The sequence below is a fragment of the Chaetura pelagica genome, unplaced genomic scaffold (assembly GCF_000747805.2).
Source record: "Chaetura pelagica isolate M959 unplaced genomic scaffold, ChaPel_1.0 scaffold17, whole genome shotgun sequence".
In the NCBI taxonomy this organism is placed as follows: Eukaryota; Metazoa; Chordata; class Aves; order Apodiformes; family Apodidae; genus Chaetura; species Chaetura pelagica.
The window spans coordinates 9815175-9837051 of record NW_009970726.1 but is presented as its reverse complement, the minus strand read 5'-3'; the positions used below and the strand labels follow the sequence as shown (position 1 = coordinate 9837051).

The window sequence follows — 21877 nt, the reverse complement described above, 5'->3', positions numbered from 1 at the left end:
TAAACACTTAAAGAAAACCTTTAGGCATTTTAAAACAAAAATAATTTATATTCAACTTTATTAGAAACTTGCTAATTTAGTGCATCCTTGTCCTTCAGAAAGCGCATCACTTCTCAAGTAAATAAGTGTGAGAAACCTCATCCCAGAGGCAAATATCAGGGATCTCTTCCTCCACCACACAAAACAAACACCATTATCTCACGTCCTGAAAAAAATTTAAATCCCTATGCCAATGCTTGTAGTTACAGGAAGACGTCAACACAAGGTTGACTAAGATATGAACTCTTTCAAAGAGCACTTGGGGCAGAGTTTAAAAAAAAAGTCTCCAAAGAGCACAGGGGTAACCAGAACATACAGCGCTGACTCAGTTAACTCCCTTACAAGCACAGGGAAGCTGAGGTTATCACAAGAAGGCAACAGTGCTTTCTCCTGATAACATCCACTAACAGGCTTCACCACCATAGAAGCTCACAGACTTAATTCCTTCTATTCAGAATGTGCTTTGTATTTGCAAATTATAACATCACTTTTATTCTGGAGTGAGAAGATGGTTACTTGCTTGCAGTAAGTCAAAGAAAAGGAAGTATTTTAGAAAGACTGCTATGGTGCTCCGTGGGATTCATTCTGTGTGTGCAAAACATCAAAAAAAGATTAAACTTTTTAAAAACGCTAGAAACAACTACTTGTTGAACCTAAAAGTGCAAGTTCATTTGCTGACACATAGTACAGCAGCCCAATAAAAAAAAATCTTCAAGGTCACATACTAATTTGTAAAATATATCTACTTTCTTGCACTCTACACACTAGCTGCCGTTATCAGTCTTTTGGACACTTTAGATATGTACTTGCAGACCAGTTTATTAAAAATATTGCAGCAGCACATTTCTGCTTAACAGTTTAGAAAAAACTCACTATACAGAGCTTGCACTCACACAGCCACAGAGAGGCTTAATAAAAAGTTGATTTTTTTTTTTAAAGACAAGTATTTTACATCTTGAAAAAAATAATCACACTAAGCTTCACCTCCAATTAAGCACCAACCTAAATGTAAGGTTTAGAACAACTATCCAGAAATATTCAGAAAAAATAGAATGTTTGTTCAAGAGGGGAAAAAGTATTTCACAGAAAAATAACTTGCAGGCATTGTTATATGCCTGGTATCACTGCAAGCTCCTAACCAGCAACTCATTCTCAGGTATCTCAGTGGGAATATGGGTTTAATTTGTGGGAAGCAGACCTCTTTTCAAATCCCTCCCAGGTGTTAGTTTCACTGAGGAGATTTTGGAGGGGTATTCTGTTCTTTATTTAAGCGTTTGCCAACGGCTGGAGGGGATGATCTGCGTCCTGACTGTCTCCTCTGGTCTTTGGGTTGTCCAGGATGTGACTTTGCAGGAGGAGGTTCTCTGTTTTTCTCTATTGTTTCTGTGGGCTTTCTTTCTTCTTTCCCACATGCTACACTGTTTGGCTTCTGTTCTTTCTGGGGCGGCAATGTAGGAGGATCCTTAGTTGTTCTCTGGCAAATTTCTGCGTAACTTGGTTTTCGGAGTTCCTGTGAAATAGAAAGCAAAGAGGACAGCAGAGTTAAACACAGCATCCTGAGGAAAAATACTTATATGAACAGAAAAGGCCCCTTTGTCCCCAAAGACTATTGCACAAAAGCATGCCAATAAGGGCTTGAGCATGAGGTTTACAGAAGTTGTACAGAGAGTAAGGCTCAAGACAAGGTAAATCACAAAATGCTATGCCAGAAAAATGGGGTACTGTGGTAGGGCAAAATAATTCCCTTCAAGGAAACTGCAGAACAGCTGAAAGACAAATGGTCTGGTTTAAATAGCAACACGTGTGTTAATGTTTTAATGCTTCTATCCAAAATATACTACCAGGAAGAGAATTCAGATAGAGCTACTAATCCTTGAGTTATCTGGAACACTTCTGCACTGTTAATTGCATAACTGTATCATGCAAGTAACCATGAGGCCACCAACACAAATTTAAGCATGTTGGGCTCACATGATTGCAGCAGTGGGTAGCAATGGAAGCAATATTCTGTTAAATGCATCAAAGCAGATCATTAAGAGAAATTGAAGTAATAAGGTCACTTACTATGGCAGCCCCATTGACTTGTACCGATTTACATGCAGTACTGAGTGTGGAAGAAGAAAGCCTTTCTGTACTCTGTGTCTCTCTCTGCTGTTTATCCACAACCTTGGAATCCCTGTAAGCATCCAGGAGGAAGCACAGCTCGTGAAAAGTGAAACTTCAGGATAGGTGACTAATCTAATAATGAGTCTAAAACTTTGAGTATGATTATAAGAAGTTATAGCTATAATTTGCTTAGCAGGTTATAACCAGTGTTGCATCTAAAAATGCTATCAAATACTAAAAAAATATATATTCCTGTAGAACTGGACACTGTACTTTGTGACTTTCTGATAGCATTTGGTTATTCAGTTATCTTACTTCTACTACTTAAACACCTCAGTTTGATTTGTAGGTTCCACATGAAGTCTTACTGAAGACTTTTATTACATGGACAATGGTATTGCTCACAGCATCATGGGTTTACTCTCTACACTTCAAAGCTATCTAAATAACAGACAGTAAGTTATTCATTCAACTGTTAAACACTTGCAGAGACTAAACACAACATTGAGCTTTTGTTTGCTGAGTAACTATTATGACTGAATCACTACTACAATATTGTTCAGAAAATTTTATTGCCTTTACTACAATAGACAACAAAATATAATTTATTTCACTGATTAAGATTTTAGTAACTATTTACAGTGTTCCACCCAGCCTTCTGAGGAGAGAAAATGCAAACATGATTCAGGGAAGAATAACTATAGCCATGTAATTTAGTGCTTACTCAGAAGACTGGGAAGGCGAAGGAGACCTTTCAAACGTCCTGGGCGGTGTAGAAGAAACTGGCACCACTGGTTCTCGAGGAATTCCTGATGGAATAGTGTTGGTACTTGCATCCACATTAATGTTCTGGAGGAGAAAAGAGAGGCTCAGAAGGGCAATCATAATATTCAATTAATACAGTCTGCCTGAAAATTAACACAATTGGGCAACAGTTTACAGGCTGACTTAGAAGGGTAAATGACTACAGGAAGATACAGGGGATGCAAGATATGTATTGTAACAAATAAAGTTTTCCCATGTGCTATTATTTAGAAATACAAATAAACCACACACTGTGGATCTTTCCCAAAAAGTTGGAAGCTTAGTTCCCTTTGGGACACATCTGGACGACAAAATCTCTTCTTTCAAACGAAGAATTTTGCACCTACTGGTGACAAAGTAGACTGTGTCTGTTCACATAACCATACTTAGCCTGTTCAGACAAAAGTCTTCTGGATTTACGCACTAAGAAACGTCTTCAAAGCTGTAAATCTGCATTATCCCAACAGCTGTTACTAAAAAACCCTAACCTAAACTAAAAACTTTTTGCCAACTAGGATATATGACCATCATTTAAAAGACCCTTTCTAACACCATACCATGATTTGCTACCAAGCAAGATAGGATTTTTCTGTAGTCCTCAACACATGCTGCTAGTCCCAAATGATACTGTGTGCAGATAAAGGCCAAATAGTTTCAAGTAAGAAAAAGAATAATTATTATCTTGAAAAAAATATTCTTGACATTTATAATAATTTTGTCTTTAAAAGTGCTATGTTTTTCATACTTCTGACCTGTCTGACTCTAGAAGCAGAACAGATTCTGGTAAGCAGCAGGGAAAGCAATGAGACAAGGCAAGTACAGAAGGACCAAGATAGTCACCCCTTCCCCCCAGGCAAGCCACCATTCAAATACCATCTAGTGTGAGACTCCTGTGGTCACAGTTAGAAAGGAAAATGATACTTTATGACAGTATTTTACATCAGGCACCACAGATTACTGCATTAGATCTAAGCCTAGTTTTACTCAAAGTAAAAGTAAACCCATCAAATGTGGATATTTAGAAATAAAAGAACAGCTTCTATAGTTTTACTCATCATAACAGTGTGTGCAAATGCTTGAAATGGTAAATTACTGAGTATTCTGGCCCAAGTGCATCAAATCTTGGTACATGGTTAAGAGCAAATAGCTTCAAGGAAGGCAGACAAGTGCTGCTTCTAGGCCAGAACACTCAGCCCCTGGTCTGACTGTGCTGCAGCTCCCTAGGCAGAAAATGGGAGATGCCAGTTCTCCAGAGCTACATCTAGAAGAGCACCTGAAAGTAAAGAGCAGAAATAAATGACGCTTGGATAGCAACTGCTGGAAATTATACCTTCTCAGTTCACTCAGATTCTGTACAGTGGACTTACCCACCTACAGAACAAGAGCAGCACCATGTAACTACTACAGCACCTCAATGCTAAGTCAGGTGACATAAAACCACACTAAGATCAAGGTGAAAGGCTGCCTGTATCCATTGCCAAGACTCTAATGTTAACTCAAACACCTTTGCAGTGGAACATAAACACTCTTTGGAGTCAGCTGCTCTTATCTTATTCCTTCTTAATGCCAACAAGGAAAAAACAGAGCAATTTCTTTATTCCACATAATGGTACAGACTAACTCTTGCAAGACAGAAAAAGAAGCTGGGATATCAAAGGAGCTTTTTAATGTGACAATGCACGGTATTATCATAAAACCTTAGTGCCTCAACAGGGCAGAAGTCTAAGTTCTTCATAATAAGTACAGTGCAAAACAAGTACTAGACTTGTAATGGGAGAAGCAATGGGTTTTCAGCTACAGTATCAACAGCAAGTGCTGCCATTACATTTTGAAATCTGAAATATGACAGCCAAAACCACTTCAGAATTAGTAAGAGGTAAAATACTTTAAATATAACTAGATCTTGTCTGAGAACAGACTACAATCTGGAACACTGGCTGACAGTAAGTTAAATATTGCTCTTATCATGGCACTGATCTGCACATTCCCCCAAAAATAATGCAATCCTGGAGTGTAGCTGCCCTCTTATCACTTGCAGGAGACATAACATATGGCTTGTCTGTGAAACCACTGCTTTGGGTGCAGGCTGCCCTGCTGCTTCCTCTTTCCTTCATCAAACAAAACCCTGTCTACCCACCCCTGGAACGTGTACACAGAAGAAAACACCTCTGCAACAGACTGGTTTTAGTGAGGAGAAACGAGAGGAAATTTGGTGCTTCATCAGGTTGCCTTGCACTGCTCTATCTGGGGGTTAACTTCTTCCGTTGTGGTGTAGCTAGAACAACACTGGTTAACTTGAGAGCTAGCATCAAAAAGAAGCCAACATAGACTTCCATAGTCTAGAATGTTCCATAGTGCAGAGTTAGGAGGCTTGATGGAGGAGAACATCCTGTCACTCACAGATGGCATCGTAGAGAGAGTTCTAGGAATGAAATCAATGAAAAGCTACTGAACATTAATTTTCAACTCCATCTCTGCTACATCTAGAAAGCAGTGGTTGCCAACTCATTCTGGTATATTTTTATCTTTCCAAGCAGTAAGACAAGACAACACTGGGATCCAGCTGGTTTTGGTAACAGTTCTTGTTCAGCTATGATGCCTTGTGTACAGAGATTATTTAAGCAGCTTCTTTATATTTCAGTGCTTAAAAGTTTGTCTTTGTCACTTTAAAGTGTTTTATATGCAACTCAGAAGTCTAACTTTCAAACAGGAGGAAAATTTATCACATTTTTCACCTGGGTCTATCAAAAGGCCTGGAGCAATTATGAACAGCAAAGAATCTATTTTCTAACCTCTGCTATTAACATCTTATACTGGTACTTACATGCCACAAAATTTCCAAGAGAATACCCAGCAAATTCTAAGATGAGTGAAGAAGGCTGCTGCACTTCATTTGACAGCTGTTTTTAAAAAGCATTTCTAACAATGCATATTAAACCACCAAACCTAAAAACAAGTAGTATGCAATTCTTTGGCTTCCAAAGCAAAACAAACACTGGCTACTCACTCTTTCTTTTGTCGTTCCTATTACCACGCTGGACAGTCTGTTTTCAAAAAGGTCTTCAGTCTTTAAATTGCCAGCAGCCCCAGGTAATGGAGGAAAGCTAGATAAACCCAATTCAAAGCTAGGAGATGGAGGTTTTGGGGGTGGTGGAGACTGTGTTTGGCCTCTCTGGAATAGAAATAATATGTTGAGGTTACTGCACTGGGTGACAGAAAAGACATACATGGCACTTCAAACCATTTGATTTATATCTGCGAAGCCCTGGACAGGCCTCCCCCATCCCACCTCCCAGAAAAACCCACACAGTACTGATGAATAGATGCTTTCATTTTCCACTGTTGCCATTACATTATCTGACTATTATTTAAATGGAATTCCATAAGCATCCTTAGAAATTCCCTATATATAAGCTTTAGTGATACTGGTATAGTAAGAAAAGTCTTCTTGCTGACCCTTTCTTCAGGATGGACACACTGACACAGACAGGAAAACAGCCTGGTTGAGGTATCATGATATAGTCCATCAAGTCCATTTATGTGCAGTTGGCAGCATTCTAAATGAAAGAGGGGAGTCAACACCAATTGCTCTTGTAATATGCTGTAACTGAAGTTACCCATTAACTTAATGTAAACAAAGAAGTAACTGTTTCATGACTTTGCTCAGGCCTGTGCTAAGATGATCTGCTCCAGAATACCAAATGCAAAGCAGTCTTTGGGATGATTCTTAATTTGCAAAGGAAAATGGATACATAACCAAGATGGCCTAAATGTGAGAAAAATGCTTCTGACCAGAAAGAAAGGTATTGCAATACTTGCTGTTTCTTCCCTTCCTTCTCATGAAAGGCAAAAGATACAAAACTAAGCTTGAAATCTTCTCACAAACTACAGTTTAAGTCAACAGAAAAGTTATGTCAAGAGGGAAGTAAGAACAGAATATAGAGGCAAGAATGACTGTAACTCCTAAGGCTGCTACTGACCCAGCATTACCCTCCAGAACAGCGATGGAGGATGCAAACTAAAAATAGAAGTCAGATGACTTGTCAAAGGGTCAGAGAAAGACTATACTCATCCAGTTCAAACTGGAAATGAAGAACATCCCTCTCCTTTTTTTTTTTTCTTAACAGTTCTTCAAACCACAGCACATAGTTTTCTTGAATGAGACTGAAGACTCAGTTAGACTAATAGATTGTCTAATTCTTCCTTAAAACAGAAAATAATCAAAAGAAGCCATCACTCCATTCAAATACAACTGGTTGTAGTGATGTCCTGTATACACTACAGCATCACACAAGAAACAGGATCTTGGATTCAACTATTTCCACAGTCTAAAGGGGTCAAATTTTAATCTTTCACTTCAGATATGCCTCTTCCCAGTGTGCACAGTCGTGGCTGTGCAGCAGTTCTCACCTCTGTTCAAGTTGCATTGCTGGATAGTACAGACTAAAGATTCAAGTGCTGAAGGAACCTGGCTGCACAGGCTCCAATTAAAGCCTGCTGCTGAGAGAGGGGAATGATGGGTCTCCAAAGAAATCATGTCTACCAATTTTACATTCAAAGTTAAAATAACCTTTAAAGTCAACTGAGTCAGAAGAGCCTCTCTGCTCAGTAAGAATGTCCAAGATAATCTTTCACTCCAGTCACTCAATTATATGCCTAACCTGTATTGTTTCCTCATTCTTTCAAAGACAGAAAAAAATGTTGATAGGAAAACATCCATCTCAAAATTCAAGTAGCTTTGAAAGGGCAAAATATAGAAATATTGATAATCTTACATGTAATCTGATCTCATGAACTTCAAAAAATCTGATAAGAATTAAAAGCAACCAAAGGGAAGGAATCACTTGTTATTTTATGCTCTCCGAAGCTTGATACTTCTTTATTCAAGTGCTCTAAAGGCTACTTAACAGCAGAAGCCACAAATACAACGATTCCAGAGCTTTAAGAAAGTGTTCTGGCTGATGCAGTTGGTAATTGTAACATGAATACAGAAAGAATCTGGTTCTACTTCATGAACATTCCATGTGTGGCAAAAACGAGTTGCAGAGGAGTTTGAATTTATCAAAATCAAACCTTAAGACCTAGCAAAAAACCCTGTTTTTTTTCCCACACAATGTCTAGCCCATCCTTTGAAAGTATCTATCAAGACTATTTAGGTATTCAAATTGAATTTAAGTTCAGCAAAATTTTAATAGTTCAATAGTGTTAGCATAACCTTCTTAAGTGGTACTTGGAGAGGCATTTAAGAAACAGAACTGACCACACAACTAACATTCCAGGTATATATTGTGACACATGGATCTATAAAATGTACACACTGAAGAACATGAATAATAATCAAGTGTTTTGAACTTTAGCTTAGGTATTTAGCTCCCCTGAACATGAATGCTGGAATGCTGACAAACACTAAGCTGGATATATTTTGCTACTGTAAATGAGTAATTTAAACTTTTTGCTGACTTCTGCATGGACAGTCTTCTCTGATACCCAAATACAGTAAACTCATGTGACTCCAATGAGCTGCTGTCTTCAGTCAACTGTGACACACAATTGCTTGTGCAATAACCTATCTCACCAGCTACTCCACATAATACCCATACTATTGCCTTGTTACCCTATTTTTGTTATAGACAAACACAATCATGAACACTCACTGTAAACTTGTCCTCCCTTTTCTTTCGGTAGCCGTATGAGTTTTTCCTAAGGGAAAGAAAGCAGTTATCAGAACCTTGCCTATAAATGAATTGAAAACAGTTGGTAAAAACAGGAGAAAGTAATTAAAATTGCTATTGAATTCATCTTCATTCTAAACAGGTTATCAAAAATGTTTTGTGGGAAAAATTCTAACAAGGTCTCATTAAAATAAAGGTATGGGTTTTAACCAAGTTAGCATAAGAATACACCGGTTACAAACAACTCCTGTGTTAAAAGCATCTCGGTGCCAATTACATCTATGGCTTAGACAAAACTTTCAATATCCCAAGTAAAGGTTTTTAGGTTTTTGTTTTGATATCTACGTAACTTGTCAAATATGGCTCTTTTCAATTCTGGTAAAGCCCCCCCCAACATTTTTAGTACTTCTTCCCCAATCCTGCTTCAGGTAAAGCCCCTCTAAGCAGCAGTTCAAAATTTGCAATGCTTTTAACTCCATTTCAATATATTTTCCAAGTTTTTGGTTTGACTTTTAATATTCTAAATGTATTCAATAACAAAATATCAGAAGATAAATTTAAGTACTGACTATTCCTCTTATTGCAGTATATAGAGCAATCTGGTTTCCTATTTCCTTAATCATACTTGCATCCACTAGTTAGAACAATTTAGCAAATTAGATTTAGAAAAGTATTACAATCTTTGCATGAAATCCTCACTTAATTTTGCAGTGACACAAGTCTAATAGAGGATCGTGAGTTATCTTCCAATTCAGTAAGTTACTCAAAATGTGATTTACTTGGAGACACAGTCATCATTAAACATAGCTACACAGTACCTCTGTAAAGCCCTTAGCAGAACTGTATTGTATTGAAAAAATTTGAAAATAAACCAACTGACTTCTCACATTAATACTGTTACCACTTATTTTCAGCTCCCCAGGTGGTTTTTGTTTCGTGGTTTCATTTTTGTTGTTGGTGGTGGGTTTTTTATACTGCATAACAAGAGTAATCCTTTTTCCTCCCTCCATGCCAATCCATCGTCTTTGTTATTATAAATGACTAATTTGGGCAGAATTCTGGTCTTTCAAATGAAAAAATTAACTGAGCACTACCAATACAGGCTCAGGTGCACAATCTACGTGGCTGAACAATGGAATGGCAGAACAGCTTCATTAAAGTCAAATAATATGCAAAAACTTTTCTACAACACATAAAAAAAGGATTAGATCTCATGGCTGTAAATGGTTCATCAGTTGCCATTAATGATTTTCATTTGGTAGGAAAGTGTGCAAGTGCATTTTGCATTTGCTCTATATTTAGCACTTTCTCTTTAGTTCTTTCCAAGATTTTAGCTTTGCAAGGTGATAGTTTAAAATAGTAACAAGAACAGTACTTGTACTGTACCTCTTGACTAAAAGAAGTAGTTTAGAAGCAACAATACCAAGTTGTTCAAGGGGACAACCACAGCACACACTCACCTCCCTCTACCTAATCCAGGAGAGGTGTCAACGCTGGTCTGCTCCATCCGTCCAGTTCCTACTTCCCTCTTGGTGTAACTCGTGGTAGCATTCTGCATCCGTGTCCTGTTCTGTCCTGGCTGCCGCGTCTGTGGACTCCTGACGCCATTGATTAAACGATCAGCAGAAAAGTTGAATATTGTAGGACTGTCTAGAAGCCCAGGTCCCCTTTCTGCACTGGGTATTGTATGTCGTATATGAGACTTGCTAGGATTCCTACAAATTCAAAAGTCATTTCAACATACGTACTATCAGAGATCTTCTGAATTCTTTGTATGGTCTTAGGCCTCAGAAGAAACAAGATCTTTAGTCTTTAATTGCACACTTCATTTATAAGAATGATAAACATTCATTTTAACAGGTCATGTGAAATATCAAAATTAAACTTCCCATTGTCTATTTTCATACAGCTTTACTGAAAGCTACTTTGCTTTCAGAAACTGAAAATACTATATGAATAATATTACTGATCACAAGCCATCATTCAGAGTATTTCATCTGAACACGCTACCCTAAACAGAAGATCTTGGCTTCCCATCAGTCATTTACCTTTGGAAAAAGTACATCCACTAACAATAGCAGCACCATCTACCCTTTGGCCTCACTTAACTTTGCACCAGGTTCAATTTTGCAAGTATTTTCAAGATAGCTGGTGTTACTAAAATAAGCAGATTAAAACCCCACATACCAGATAAGAGAGTATGTTAAAAGATGGTTTAACTTGCCTGTTCCTGGGAGGATATTGTCTGAGTGTAGTCAGTGGAGAAGCAGGAGGCTTGAAGGTTGGAGATGTGAACCCATTGATAAATCCAGTATTTGGAAATGGTGTAACCTAAAGAATATATTGCATGCTCAATTATAAATAAGCTCAGTAGTATTTTTTCTTAACACTACATCTTATGTCCTTCTGCACAGGTGGAATTGAAGACTTGCTCAAACAGCACTAGAGCATTTGCCCACTGCCTTGTAATCAACTCATAAAATGCTAGTTTTTGAGAAGATAGCCACTACATGTATTCAAGTTCTGATAATTTGTTAAGACGACTGAAAAACGAAGAGCCCAAATTCTTGGCTGTAAATAACACTCCTCTATTTCACACCATACTATGCATGACTTCACAGTACAGATATACTTCCTTGTCAGTGTCTGACCTGCAAAGCCTATTGTTTTTCTTGTAATTTATATGAAAAAAGAAAATTTTTAGTTCCTCATTCTACTTATCTTCCACATGACACCTAAAAAAAGCCTAGAGAACAAATGGATGTTAAGTGGACCTCATTCCTTCCATTATCTTACCACGTTATTCTACATGTGAATTACTGTTTTGTTGCCCAAAGAAAGCAACAATAGAAAAAGATTTTTTTGGGGGTGTGTGTAAAGATTTTTTTTGGGGTGTCTTGCATTAATGAGGTTACTCAAAATCTGAAGCATGTTTTTTCTCCATCATCACTAGCACCTTTTTTAAAAATGTATGAGTGAGTTTAATTTAGGAAATGTTATTACTAGCAACAGTAAAGGCTTGTCTTCTCTCCCTGAAAATAACTAAAAAGCAGAACAGTAAGACTTCTACGCTGCATTCTTTCTACCTGTAAATATATTATGAGAAAGACTCGGGAGTAAGAATGTTTCCTATAAAGTTATCTTTAAGCTTGTCTAACCTTTCTTGCAAAAGTTAAGGCAAATCACTAATCAATGGACAATAAAATTTAACACCAATGTTGTCATGTCAAACCATTAGCCTGCTTTAATAGTTATAACTTGAACATTCAGTCAAAGCTAGTAAGCAACTACTGAACCTATTGCATAATGAAAAAACATTGAACATGCTAAAAGAAAACTGAAGTTTAACTCATTGCTTCAAGGGACACTAGCAATATTCACCCTTTCTCTCTTTGTAAGGATGGGTGATATTTCTGGAGGGGAAAAAAAATAAATTCATTTTTCAGTAATACCAAAAGCATTAATTTGCTTTATCTACAGAAATATTATGGGTCATCAGAAGTACACCTGTTGGTTAGGGTTTTTGTTGGTTTTTTTGGTTTATTTAACAAGCAGGACAAACTGGATCTTTCTTCAAATACTATTAAGTACCTGATGAAGAAGCAGGTAGTTTTAGAATTCTAAGAACATGTGTTGCCATACTCTAGTTTCAGAACTAAAACTGTATGCCCACTACTACTGAGTGTATTTAATCTCAAATTAGAGATGAGACAAAGCACTGTTACTGTTTATGCTAAAGGAGAAGAGAAATTTCTGCTGTATTTGCACGCAAGTCTCTACATGTGAAATGCAGCCCTGTCTCATGAAAATTATTCCTATGTCATTGTTCCTTGTGGTCCCTGTTCTCCTCACAAGGAATTTCTATTCAAATACAGCTCTTTTTCTATAAAGAGGTTCAAGAAACATCACACTATATTAACATACACAAAAAAAAGCTAACCAATGGCAATATCCTGCAGAACAGTAGAAGGCAAAGCTCTGCCAGTTATTTTTCCTTTTTTACTAAGAAAGGTACAAGACCTTTAATGCTGGCAAACCTGCAATGTCTTCCCCCAACAGCCAGGACTAGTAAGGTTGTTGGAATACAGAAAGTTCCAGGATGACATAAGGCAGATACATATTATGCTGTGCTTGAACCTGTGGCCAATTAATCTATGTCTTCTGCACCAGAGCTATCCAAATACTTACACCATCTCACAGCAAGACAGTACAATAGTTTATCTAGATGAAGAATCACATTCACCGCTGCTTAATAAGGTGGCTTTCTCCTGGAATAACATTGTTCACTATTCCAACTTGTCTCCTCTGCATTCTTTTTGCCCCTTAAAAAGTCTTCCCCTGCAAGGCCTCTGGCTGCCTTCTCTGTGTGTGAAGTGTTTAGCACATCAACTATTTAATTAGCTGCTGTTCAATATACAGGAAGTTTGTTCAAGTCTGTTCAAGGACACTTTAATACTCTGCCAAAAAAGCCTCTAAAAAGCTTCTAATTTTTAGCATTGCTACCCTAGTTTCTTTTAGCCCCAAGTAAAGGCATTTACAGGGGAAGAAAAAGGTTCCACATAAGACAAACGTAGTCTGCCAGTCATTACAGAAAACTACATTCATGCTAGCTTTTGTAGGACAACAAAGGCAGACTAATAGGGGCCAAGGTAATCCTGAAGGGACTGTCACAATGGAAGCAGCATTGTAGGATGCAGCACATGTCCTATTACAGTTTTTAAGGACGTACTGCTACAACCCTGGCTCTAAGCCTTACCCTTAAGCCCCCTAAGTTATCCTTATTTACCTGATTCCATTAGGTTTATTCAGTATGTATCAGAATTGGTTTTTTTTATGATATTCACTTACATATTATAAAAATAAAGAGGCTTTAAATAATTACTAACAGAACTCTAGTGAAAAAATACTTTTGTAAAGGTTAATAATCTTTACTAAAGAGCCACCTCAAAAACCAAAAGGCTAAGAAGAGAATCCCACTGCAATCTGAGACCAGCTGCGGTTTTCAAATAATTTATTTTGTACATCATGGGAAGAATTTTGAAGAACTGTTTTTCAAGAAGAATCAATATCTTTAACTCCCCTCTTCAGGATACATGCACTTCCTACACCTCCAGACTTTGTAAGAAAATCATACCAACTTTGAAAGGAATGCAAGTGTTTCATGATCAAGAGACTTACCAATGAAGGGTCAAGGTAGCTGTGTGTGGCTGACCAGGCCTGTGGGCCAATTAAGCTGTACAATGGAAACTGCTGATGGGGACTGTATACTGGAGGCAAGTAGAAGGACGTGGTGTAGCGCTGCTGTGTGTAGAGGTTCATATCCAGAGGTCTATATCCATTCTTTGGCAAAAACGTGTTTATAGCTATTGCCTTTGCTTTTATCCTTGCCTGCAAAGGAAATGAGATTATTTATTACAGCAGCCATTCAAATTAAATCAGGATGGCTCAAACTAGCAGCTTTCCAACTTTTACTGGACACTTGTCAGTCACTGCTTTCTCCTTCAAGGAAGGCAGGAACAACTGAATGCTTCCCTGCTGGCCTGATGCTTGGATGAATATACCACTGCCAGGAAGGAGGAAAAGGAGAAGTAAAATGGTATGTGCTACATTTCAAAATTCACCTCCAGGTCAAATGGCTGCTAAGATTGGATCACTTAAGTTTATACTAGAAAACACAGTAAGCCCCACAAAACCCAGAACATATATACACACTTGCCACAAAATCCCCATAAAGCTCTACTTACCTTAATTGGTTTTCCTTGGAAAGTTTTCACTTCTTCTCTGAGATATCTGTAAGCCTTTAAAAGAATAAATATAAAATTTGTCAAATATAAACAAAGGAAACTGAGGTTTTGACAGCAGCCTAAGCCTGACAACAACTACTGAAGAGTCTGCTAATGTTAGACTCTAGAAATCCCTTGTATGTAATCTGCATTCAGCAAGATTTAATTTATAACTGCAAAAATGCTTCAGTAGCATCAAAACAGAATTCTTATGATTGAAGCATTTCAATGTGTCACTCAAAAAAAAACAACAACAAAACAAACTTTGGCCAGGAAGCCAGGATATACAAACAAGATAAAACTCCTACAGGGTTATGCTTAATAGTACTGATAACTGGGTATTAGCTAAGGGGAAACATTACTGTTTTTTAGAGTTTGGGGGCTTTTTCTTTTTAAACTGTTACACATTTATAATAGAATTTATGAGCCTTGAATCCACCCTCATTCCACCCTTGTTTAGTACTATATTCTAAAATACTTCAAACAAAAAAAAAACAACAACAAAACAAACTTTGGCCAGGAAGCCAGGATATACAAACAAGATAAAACTCCTACAGGGTTATGCTTAATAGTACTGATAACTGGGTATTACCTAAGGGGAAACATTACTGTTTTTTAGAGTTTGGGGGCTTTTTCTTTTTAAACTGTTACACATTTATAATAGAATTTATGAGCCTTGAATCCACCCTCATTCCACCCTTGTTTAGTACTATATTCTAAAATACTTCAAAAAACGTTACCTGCTGTGCATCGGCTTCCGATTCAAACGTGATGAACCAATTGTCATTATAGGCAAACTCACAGTTGATAAACTTAGGCAAATTATCTCCTTTGAACAGTGCTTCTACCTCCTAAGGAATGTGGTTTTGGTAAGAAGGGAGATAAAAGGGTAGGAAAAAAAGATTGATAGCAGAAAACATCAATTTAAAATGCAGAACTCTGGAACTCCAGGTAAGAAAGAAAAAACACTTTCAGGGTTATAAAACAGAACTGAACTTCAGTAGTGTTAGCTCTCTGCAGTCTCCTGGCTAGCTAGAGGGAATTCAAACAAGCATTGTCTAAGGCTATACTACACGTAGAAGTTGCCTGCTCCTTTTAAATCAGAGGAGATAAGCTATTTAGGCCATAGTAACACACACACTGGCATGAAGTGCAGAAAAATTTCCATTTTCCCTGTTCCCCAAAAACATGGAGGCACCAGAAAACCTGTGCATACTGCATGAGATAAGAGAATCCCACTCTTTCAGCAGAAACCTGGAGATACACTTTAACTGAAGTGTCTACAGACTAAAGCAGAGTTTGTTACCTCAAAAACAATCAGCTACATAAAAAGCACACTTTGGACTGGATATTTATTTTAATCCATTTGCATATTAGTTATTATTGCCACAGAGTTGAGCCAAGCAGCCTCAAAAAGCCAAGCAACTTGGGAGGCCTTACAGCGTTTTGCAACTTTGCTGCTTAAAATAAAGCCTGGCCACACTGTGCCAGAAAATGTGTCCTCATAGAGTTAAGCTCAAAATCTTCAAGTTGGCAAATTTTAACACTTAATGTGTAAAACTTCAGACCACCCTTTTGAAAATAAAGGCTCTTCAGAACTCTGTTACTGTTAAGGACTTAAGAGTGACCACCCAGTGCTAATACATCAAACCCGACAAACTGATGACAGCAAAAAAATGATAATATTAAAACCTAGGCAGTCTTTGAAAGGCTACATTTCATTTAGAAAGCTAAAAGCAGATGATATTTTTAAGCTATGTATATAGCATACCTAACCTTCTTCCCATCAATTCCTCTTAGCATTTTTTCATGTTCCTGTTTACTTAGGCCACATATTTATTATAATTTTTAATCTGCAATACTTTTCATCTTTGTATGAAGACTATCAAGAAGCATGATTTTTTTAGAATCCTTATTCTTCCTTGTAAAATTAAAGGGAGGGGAAATTAGAATACCACTCTATCATCAACAATCTGTGCCCTATCCTCCTTTTTGAAAATTCAAAATGGTTTTAAACTTGAAAGCGGGTAGATTTAGGTTAGAAGTTAGGAAGAAATTCTTTAGTGTGAGGGTGGCGAGACACTGGAACAGGTTACCCCAAGGAGGTTCTGGATACCCCCTCCCTGGAGGTGTTCAAAGCCAGGTTGGACAGGGCTTTGAGCAACCTGGTCTAGTGGAAGGTGTCCCTGCCCATGCAGGGGGGTAAAAGTAGACAATGATCTAGGTCCCTTCCAACCCAAACCATTCTATGATTCTGTGGTTTTAACTATGGCCCAAACAGGTTTTTTTCTAGTCTTTCCATTAGTCATAGTCCCAGCTACATCACAGTTGCAGTGAATATATTTTAAAGAATCAAGTTCTCCACACTCACATTCATTCCACAAGCTAAGGGAGATCCTTGGTGAGTTGTTCACACCTCTACCTTCAGCATCATGGGACTGTTTGCAAAGCTTTATGTACTTTACCCTAAAAATCTTTAGGAAGCAGTAGTGGCATTTTCCATTCTAAGACCTACCTTCCCCATCTTCAGTTGCTATTTCTCCAAGGGGCTGAGTGATAAGTGCATATGGCCAAGCCAAAGTCCAAGAAAATTATGGTATCTACCAAGCACATTGTCACCTTTTCTGTCCTAGGCAGAGCTACAGGTTTTACCACAGACTTCCTATGAGCAACACGCTTCTATCAAATATATTTATTATCCAAACACATACAATAAACTAAGGTTTAGAGCTACTGATAGAAACTAACAATGTAGTAAGAAGTGTGATATGCTTATTGAAAACTGGAAGAAATCTAACTTCCAAATCCTAAGGGAAAAGCATTTTTTACCGAACAGTTAAAACACTTACTTCAATGGGGGTAGATTCAGGTACTTCACGTAAAATCACAATGCAGCGATTCTGATTTGGCCGAACTTTTTCTCCCTTCTCATCCACTTGGACTAAAGGCAATGCTAGGAGAAAAAAGACAAAAACCAACTTTAGCTGTCAGCAATCATAACAGCTTTGCACATTGAGAGAGGCTGTGGCACATTTTTACAATGCAAAGTTTTTTGTGCTAAATTTAAAACATTTTTGGACATCAAGAAGCAAGCAGAAGATAGTTGAGGCTGCTTTCAGACATATGAAACTGAGTAGACATGTTCCTTAAAGTCTCCAAAGTCTTTCTGCTCTTTCAGGGCAGAAAATTCCAATTAATTAGCTTTTTCTTCTAAGGCACACATTGATTCTTACCTTAGTGGTAATATCCAGTAGCCTTTTCTGATAATTTAAACTCAGATTATTCTCATTCACATAGATCATTACTCAGTAACTCAACCATGAGACAATTTTGATAGATCTGCAGTCCTATAATTGTGATGGTCTAAATTGGAAGCTCCTTGCTTTATTTAATGTTTTACAGAAAAAGTATGGCATTTTATTGTGATACATAAGAAAAGGAAGAGAGCTTGAAAATCTGGATCTACAGCAACAATCAAAATGCTTTCTTGCATTGAGGGATTTTTACTTACATCTCAGCACTTCAACAATCAAATCCATATCAGTACTGAGTTTCTTGACATGATCAAGGTTTGCTACTGTCATTATTGGCACATACTGATCACTGTCCATCTGTGATATAAGGTACATGTCACTGGCAAGATTTTCTCTGTTGGGAAAGAAAAAAAAAAAGAGGTAATGTCACAGATGTAATTTTTGTCAACAGACTTCAGAAAAAAGCTCATCCCATAGTAGAAGGCAGAAATCTATACTAAGAATATGTTTTCAGCATATTTACCTATCTCCCCAGTCCATTCACCTACTTTACTTCTTTTCCCAAAAAACATGAAAATGTCTTTTCTTTCCTTCACCAACAGTATTGGCATCTTCCTGTTCAGGCAGCACACCTACACCCACAAACTTACAATACTGTTAGGAGTTCATTACTTCAAATGACCACTGACTGGGACTGGTTGTGCAGAAGTATACAGATTAGGATTTGTTCTACGTTACTAAGGCATGCATTGAGGAAATTTTTATTTACGCACAAGCAGTGAGAATAATTAAGTACAAATAAACTCCCTTGATGGTCTTGCATTGGTCTATAGTAGGATGTGTATGATTCAGAGTCCTTTTTTTTTTTTCTTTTTTAAATTGATCCTTAAATTATAAAGGGCTCCACAGATGCACATACAGAAATACTAGTTTGTATCAATGCTGATTTTAAAATTGTTATCTTAAACAAAGCTTACCACCAAATGGCTTAAGCTACTTAGTTTTAATTCAAAAACCACTAATAAGTCATAAAAATGCATCTGGTCTGTAACTAATTACTATTTTCACTTCAAAACCAATATATTTGCTAGCTTATGTTTCAGGCCCATATTTTTTTCATGCCATTTTTAAGAGGTAAACATCAATATGTTACTTCCCCCAAATTCTCATCCTTTCCTCTCAGTTTTAAGTGACAACTGTGAAATCCATCAGCATACAACTGAAGTACTGCACCTTGTTAGTTATTTATCCTCCAGTTTCATACATTTAGATATATACATACCTAGACAAGCAGAATTCCAGTGTTTTTTTCAGTAATTCTCGTAAATCTTCCTGACCTTCTGGCTGCAATTGTTCGTTTCCACCTAATAATTAAAATACTTGTTTGATTTTAGTTTTTTAGTTCTGCTACCTTACATAATATTTTAATCAAATCATCATGTCTATTACTGGCTGTATGTAATGAATTTTCAAATTCAGTACATGTGTACTAGTTCATCACCCACCAAAAACCGCACAGCAACACTAAGAAAAAACAAAACAACACAACAAAACTGTATCTGACTTCACTTGTCAATCTCTTGTTCTCCAAATAAAAATTGGAAGCAGTTTTAGAAAAGCAGCTACAAACATATCTCAAAGTAAATTCTGAACTGACTTAGCTTGTATATCTGTCTTCCAGTCGTAGGAAGCTAACCAATTTCTAGCTGACTAAACCCTGACTGATGCAGTTGACTCAAGCAGCCAGTCAGCATTGAATGCAATGGAGGCACTTGGTACTTCTGCCCTCACTCTACATCCTCAACACACCAATTCAGAAAAGATTGTTTCAAAACAGTGTCTATGAAATATCAGCAGGTATCAAATCGATTAACACTAGATTTGTGATCAATTCACAACTCTTCATGAAAGACAAAATTTCTTCCTTTTACCTGAAAGTTTCAAAATTATCAGTTTCATGTTTATTTTAGTTGAGACAAAATACACTACAATCACTTGAAGGTAAACCAATTGTGTCAGTGGGAGAATTGTTAAAAGTTCAGAAGTTTAGTATGGCTTTCAGAGATTTACAGAACATTTGATAAGATGTTACATAAACGTAGATATATTTTTTGAAGTATTTCACACCAACTATTACCCTCTATACCCTTCCCTTCTTTAGTAACTTTCATCTTTCTTAAGCTCTCCTTAACATTTCTTCCTCCTACAGCAACTTGTAATTTCCTCCCACTGTTTTGTCCTTCATGTGTTCTATTCTGATGGAGATAATGCCAGTATCTGAGAAACATACATATCACATACTAACCACTATTTCCCTTCCCCATCTCCTCTTGCCACCTCCTTGCCCAAAGCTTAGCAAAGACCAAAATTATATGCATTTCAAGTAATAACTAAAAAAAATAAATAAATCCAGCTTTCAGAGTTGGAACCAGCTATGTTATGATGCATCAAGAACTGATACATCCTGCTTGTTCTTCTGCTTTGCAACACCACATGTCTTGTTAAAAGTTACCTATTTTGGGCAGGTAAAGGACATGCTGACAAATTCTAACACTCAGCTGAGGAACATTTCCCTTCTAGGGCACTAAGCACCATTGATGTAATTTTCTATTTGCCTTTTAGTCGTTATTTAACATTCCCCAATAGTACCCTTAAGTAGAAGGGTCAAAAAGACCTTCCAGTTTTCAGCATAAGCAAGGGTGATGCCAGAACTGTCATTTCAGTTTTGTCTTCATTTCCAACTATTATGGATGCTATACTGGTCATTTTAATACATGCTATAAAATCTACTAAACACAATAAACAAAGAGTTAATTAATACCTCATGAATTTCAAGAAAACCCAGCACATTTTCCTCTTTCCCATCCCTCATCTCAGTTCAACAGTATTCCTACACACATCTTGCAAACCTTCTGTCCCCTACAGTGAAATATAAGCATGGCTGAATCTCTATACTAGTTTCAAGAAGTTTTTTAAAACATGCCATCTGGTATAGACTACCACTACTAACAGTTAAACTGAAAAAATTACAAAAGTTAATGAAAAAAGAATGCTAACAAGTTAGTCTAACTGTTGCTTAGTTTATAATTTTAAGTACAAAGCAGATCTTTCAATACATTAAGTTACTACTTGAGAGATAAATGGTATGTGAATTTCACCTCTGTACCTAACCCAACTAGAAACACACATCTTAGAGTGGCAGATATCTATATGTACAGTAGGGATTTGCATTCAGAATAAGATTTCAGAACACAATAGCCAAGTTATATCCAGAGCTTATGATCAATTCTACGCAGCATCTCATAAGGACAATACTTTTTTTTTAAAAAACAGACTGGCTGGTTTCCAAGTATGTCTAAGCCTGAGAGCAAAAGAGACAGGATTTTCTGGGGTCTACTTACAAATTGCATATATTGAACAAAAAAAGTGGTGCAGTTTTTTTGTTTTGAAGTAGTTGGGTTCTTCCCCTCAGATTTTGTTGGTTTGGTTTTTTTAATGGATGGTTGCTGTTCAACTCAAAATAAATTTCCTTTTTTAAAAACCAAGTCCAAGGCAATGCCAGCTTTCTTTTACCTGTCTGGGTGGTTTCATGCATAGAGTCATAATCAGAATGGTCAAGAGCCAAGGGGTTCATATCTGTCTGGTCTGACACCGAAACAGCCGGTGATGGCTCCTGCAGCTCTGTCAGCACTGCATTCTGATGCTGTTTGTCGCCATCACCATTGGCATCCAGTCCTGCAACAGGAATGACACACACAGTCAAAAACCATTCCTTCCAATCTAAGCAAAGTTGCTTACAAATTTGCATGTTTTTTTTAACAGGAAACAAAAATTGAGAAAGTTCTGTACAGAATTTTACCTTTTGCTTGAGCAACATCTAGAAATTCTTACTCATACCTTCTTTAGAAGAATCTGGAGGTTGGTCAGGTATTTCTTCCCACGTTTTGCTCACGCTACCGTCAGTGGCACCACTTGCTTCCAAGTGTAACATATGATTTCCCCACACCTTTGCATTAGGATTTAACTCGGAAACCTTGGTTGACTCCTACGAAAAGAAAATTCTTTGATTATGCATTTTGCAGATGTACAGTGTGTATATATGTACAGTTTCAACTAAGAATAACAAATGTACAAATCGAGATTGTACTGTCAAGTCTTTTTCACACCTGAACATATTAACTGTATAATCATTTCAAGTACAAAAGCAATTGAACTGGGC

The 21877-nt window shown here is 37.2% G+C and overlaps 1 protein-coding gene across 1 annotated transcript in view; it reads right to left on the bottom strand.

The window, feature by feature from the left end:
- Positions 1-1152: 1152 nt before the first annotated feature.
- Positions 1153-21877, bottom strand: part of LARP4B (La ribonucleoprotein domain family, member 4B) — a 33792-nt gene continuing 13067 nt past the window's right edge. Inside the window, exons 2-16 of the mRNA XM_010007002.1 lie at positions 21556-21703; positions 21232-21393; positions 18941-19022; positions 17916-18052; positions 17254-17357; positions 15145-15255; positions 14366-14419; positions 13800-14009; positions 10846-10952; positions 10082-10336; positions 8604-8649; positions 5957-6121; positions 2870-2994; positions 2104-2215; positions 1153-1549 (exon numbers count right to left, since the gene is read on the bottom strand). Coding sequence (XP_010005304.1) covers positions 1268-1549; positions 2104-2215; positions 2870-2994; positions 5957-6121; positions 8604-8649; positions 10082-10336; positions 10846-10952; positions 13800-14009; positions 14366-14419; positions 15145-15255; positions 17254-17357; positions 17916-18052; positions 18941-19022; positions 21232-21393; positions 21556-21703 — 2100 coding nt within the window. The 3' untranslated portion in view covers positions 1153-1267. The remainder of the gene's footprint in view (positions 1550-2103; positions 2216-2869; positions 2995-5956; positions 6122-8603; positions 8650-10081; positions 10337-10845; positions 10953-13799; positions 14010-14365; positions 14420-15144; positions 15256-17253; positions 17358-17915; positions 18053-18940; positions 19023-21231; positions 21394-21555; positions 21704-21877) is intronic.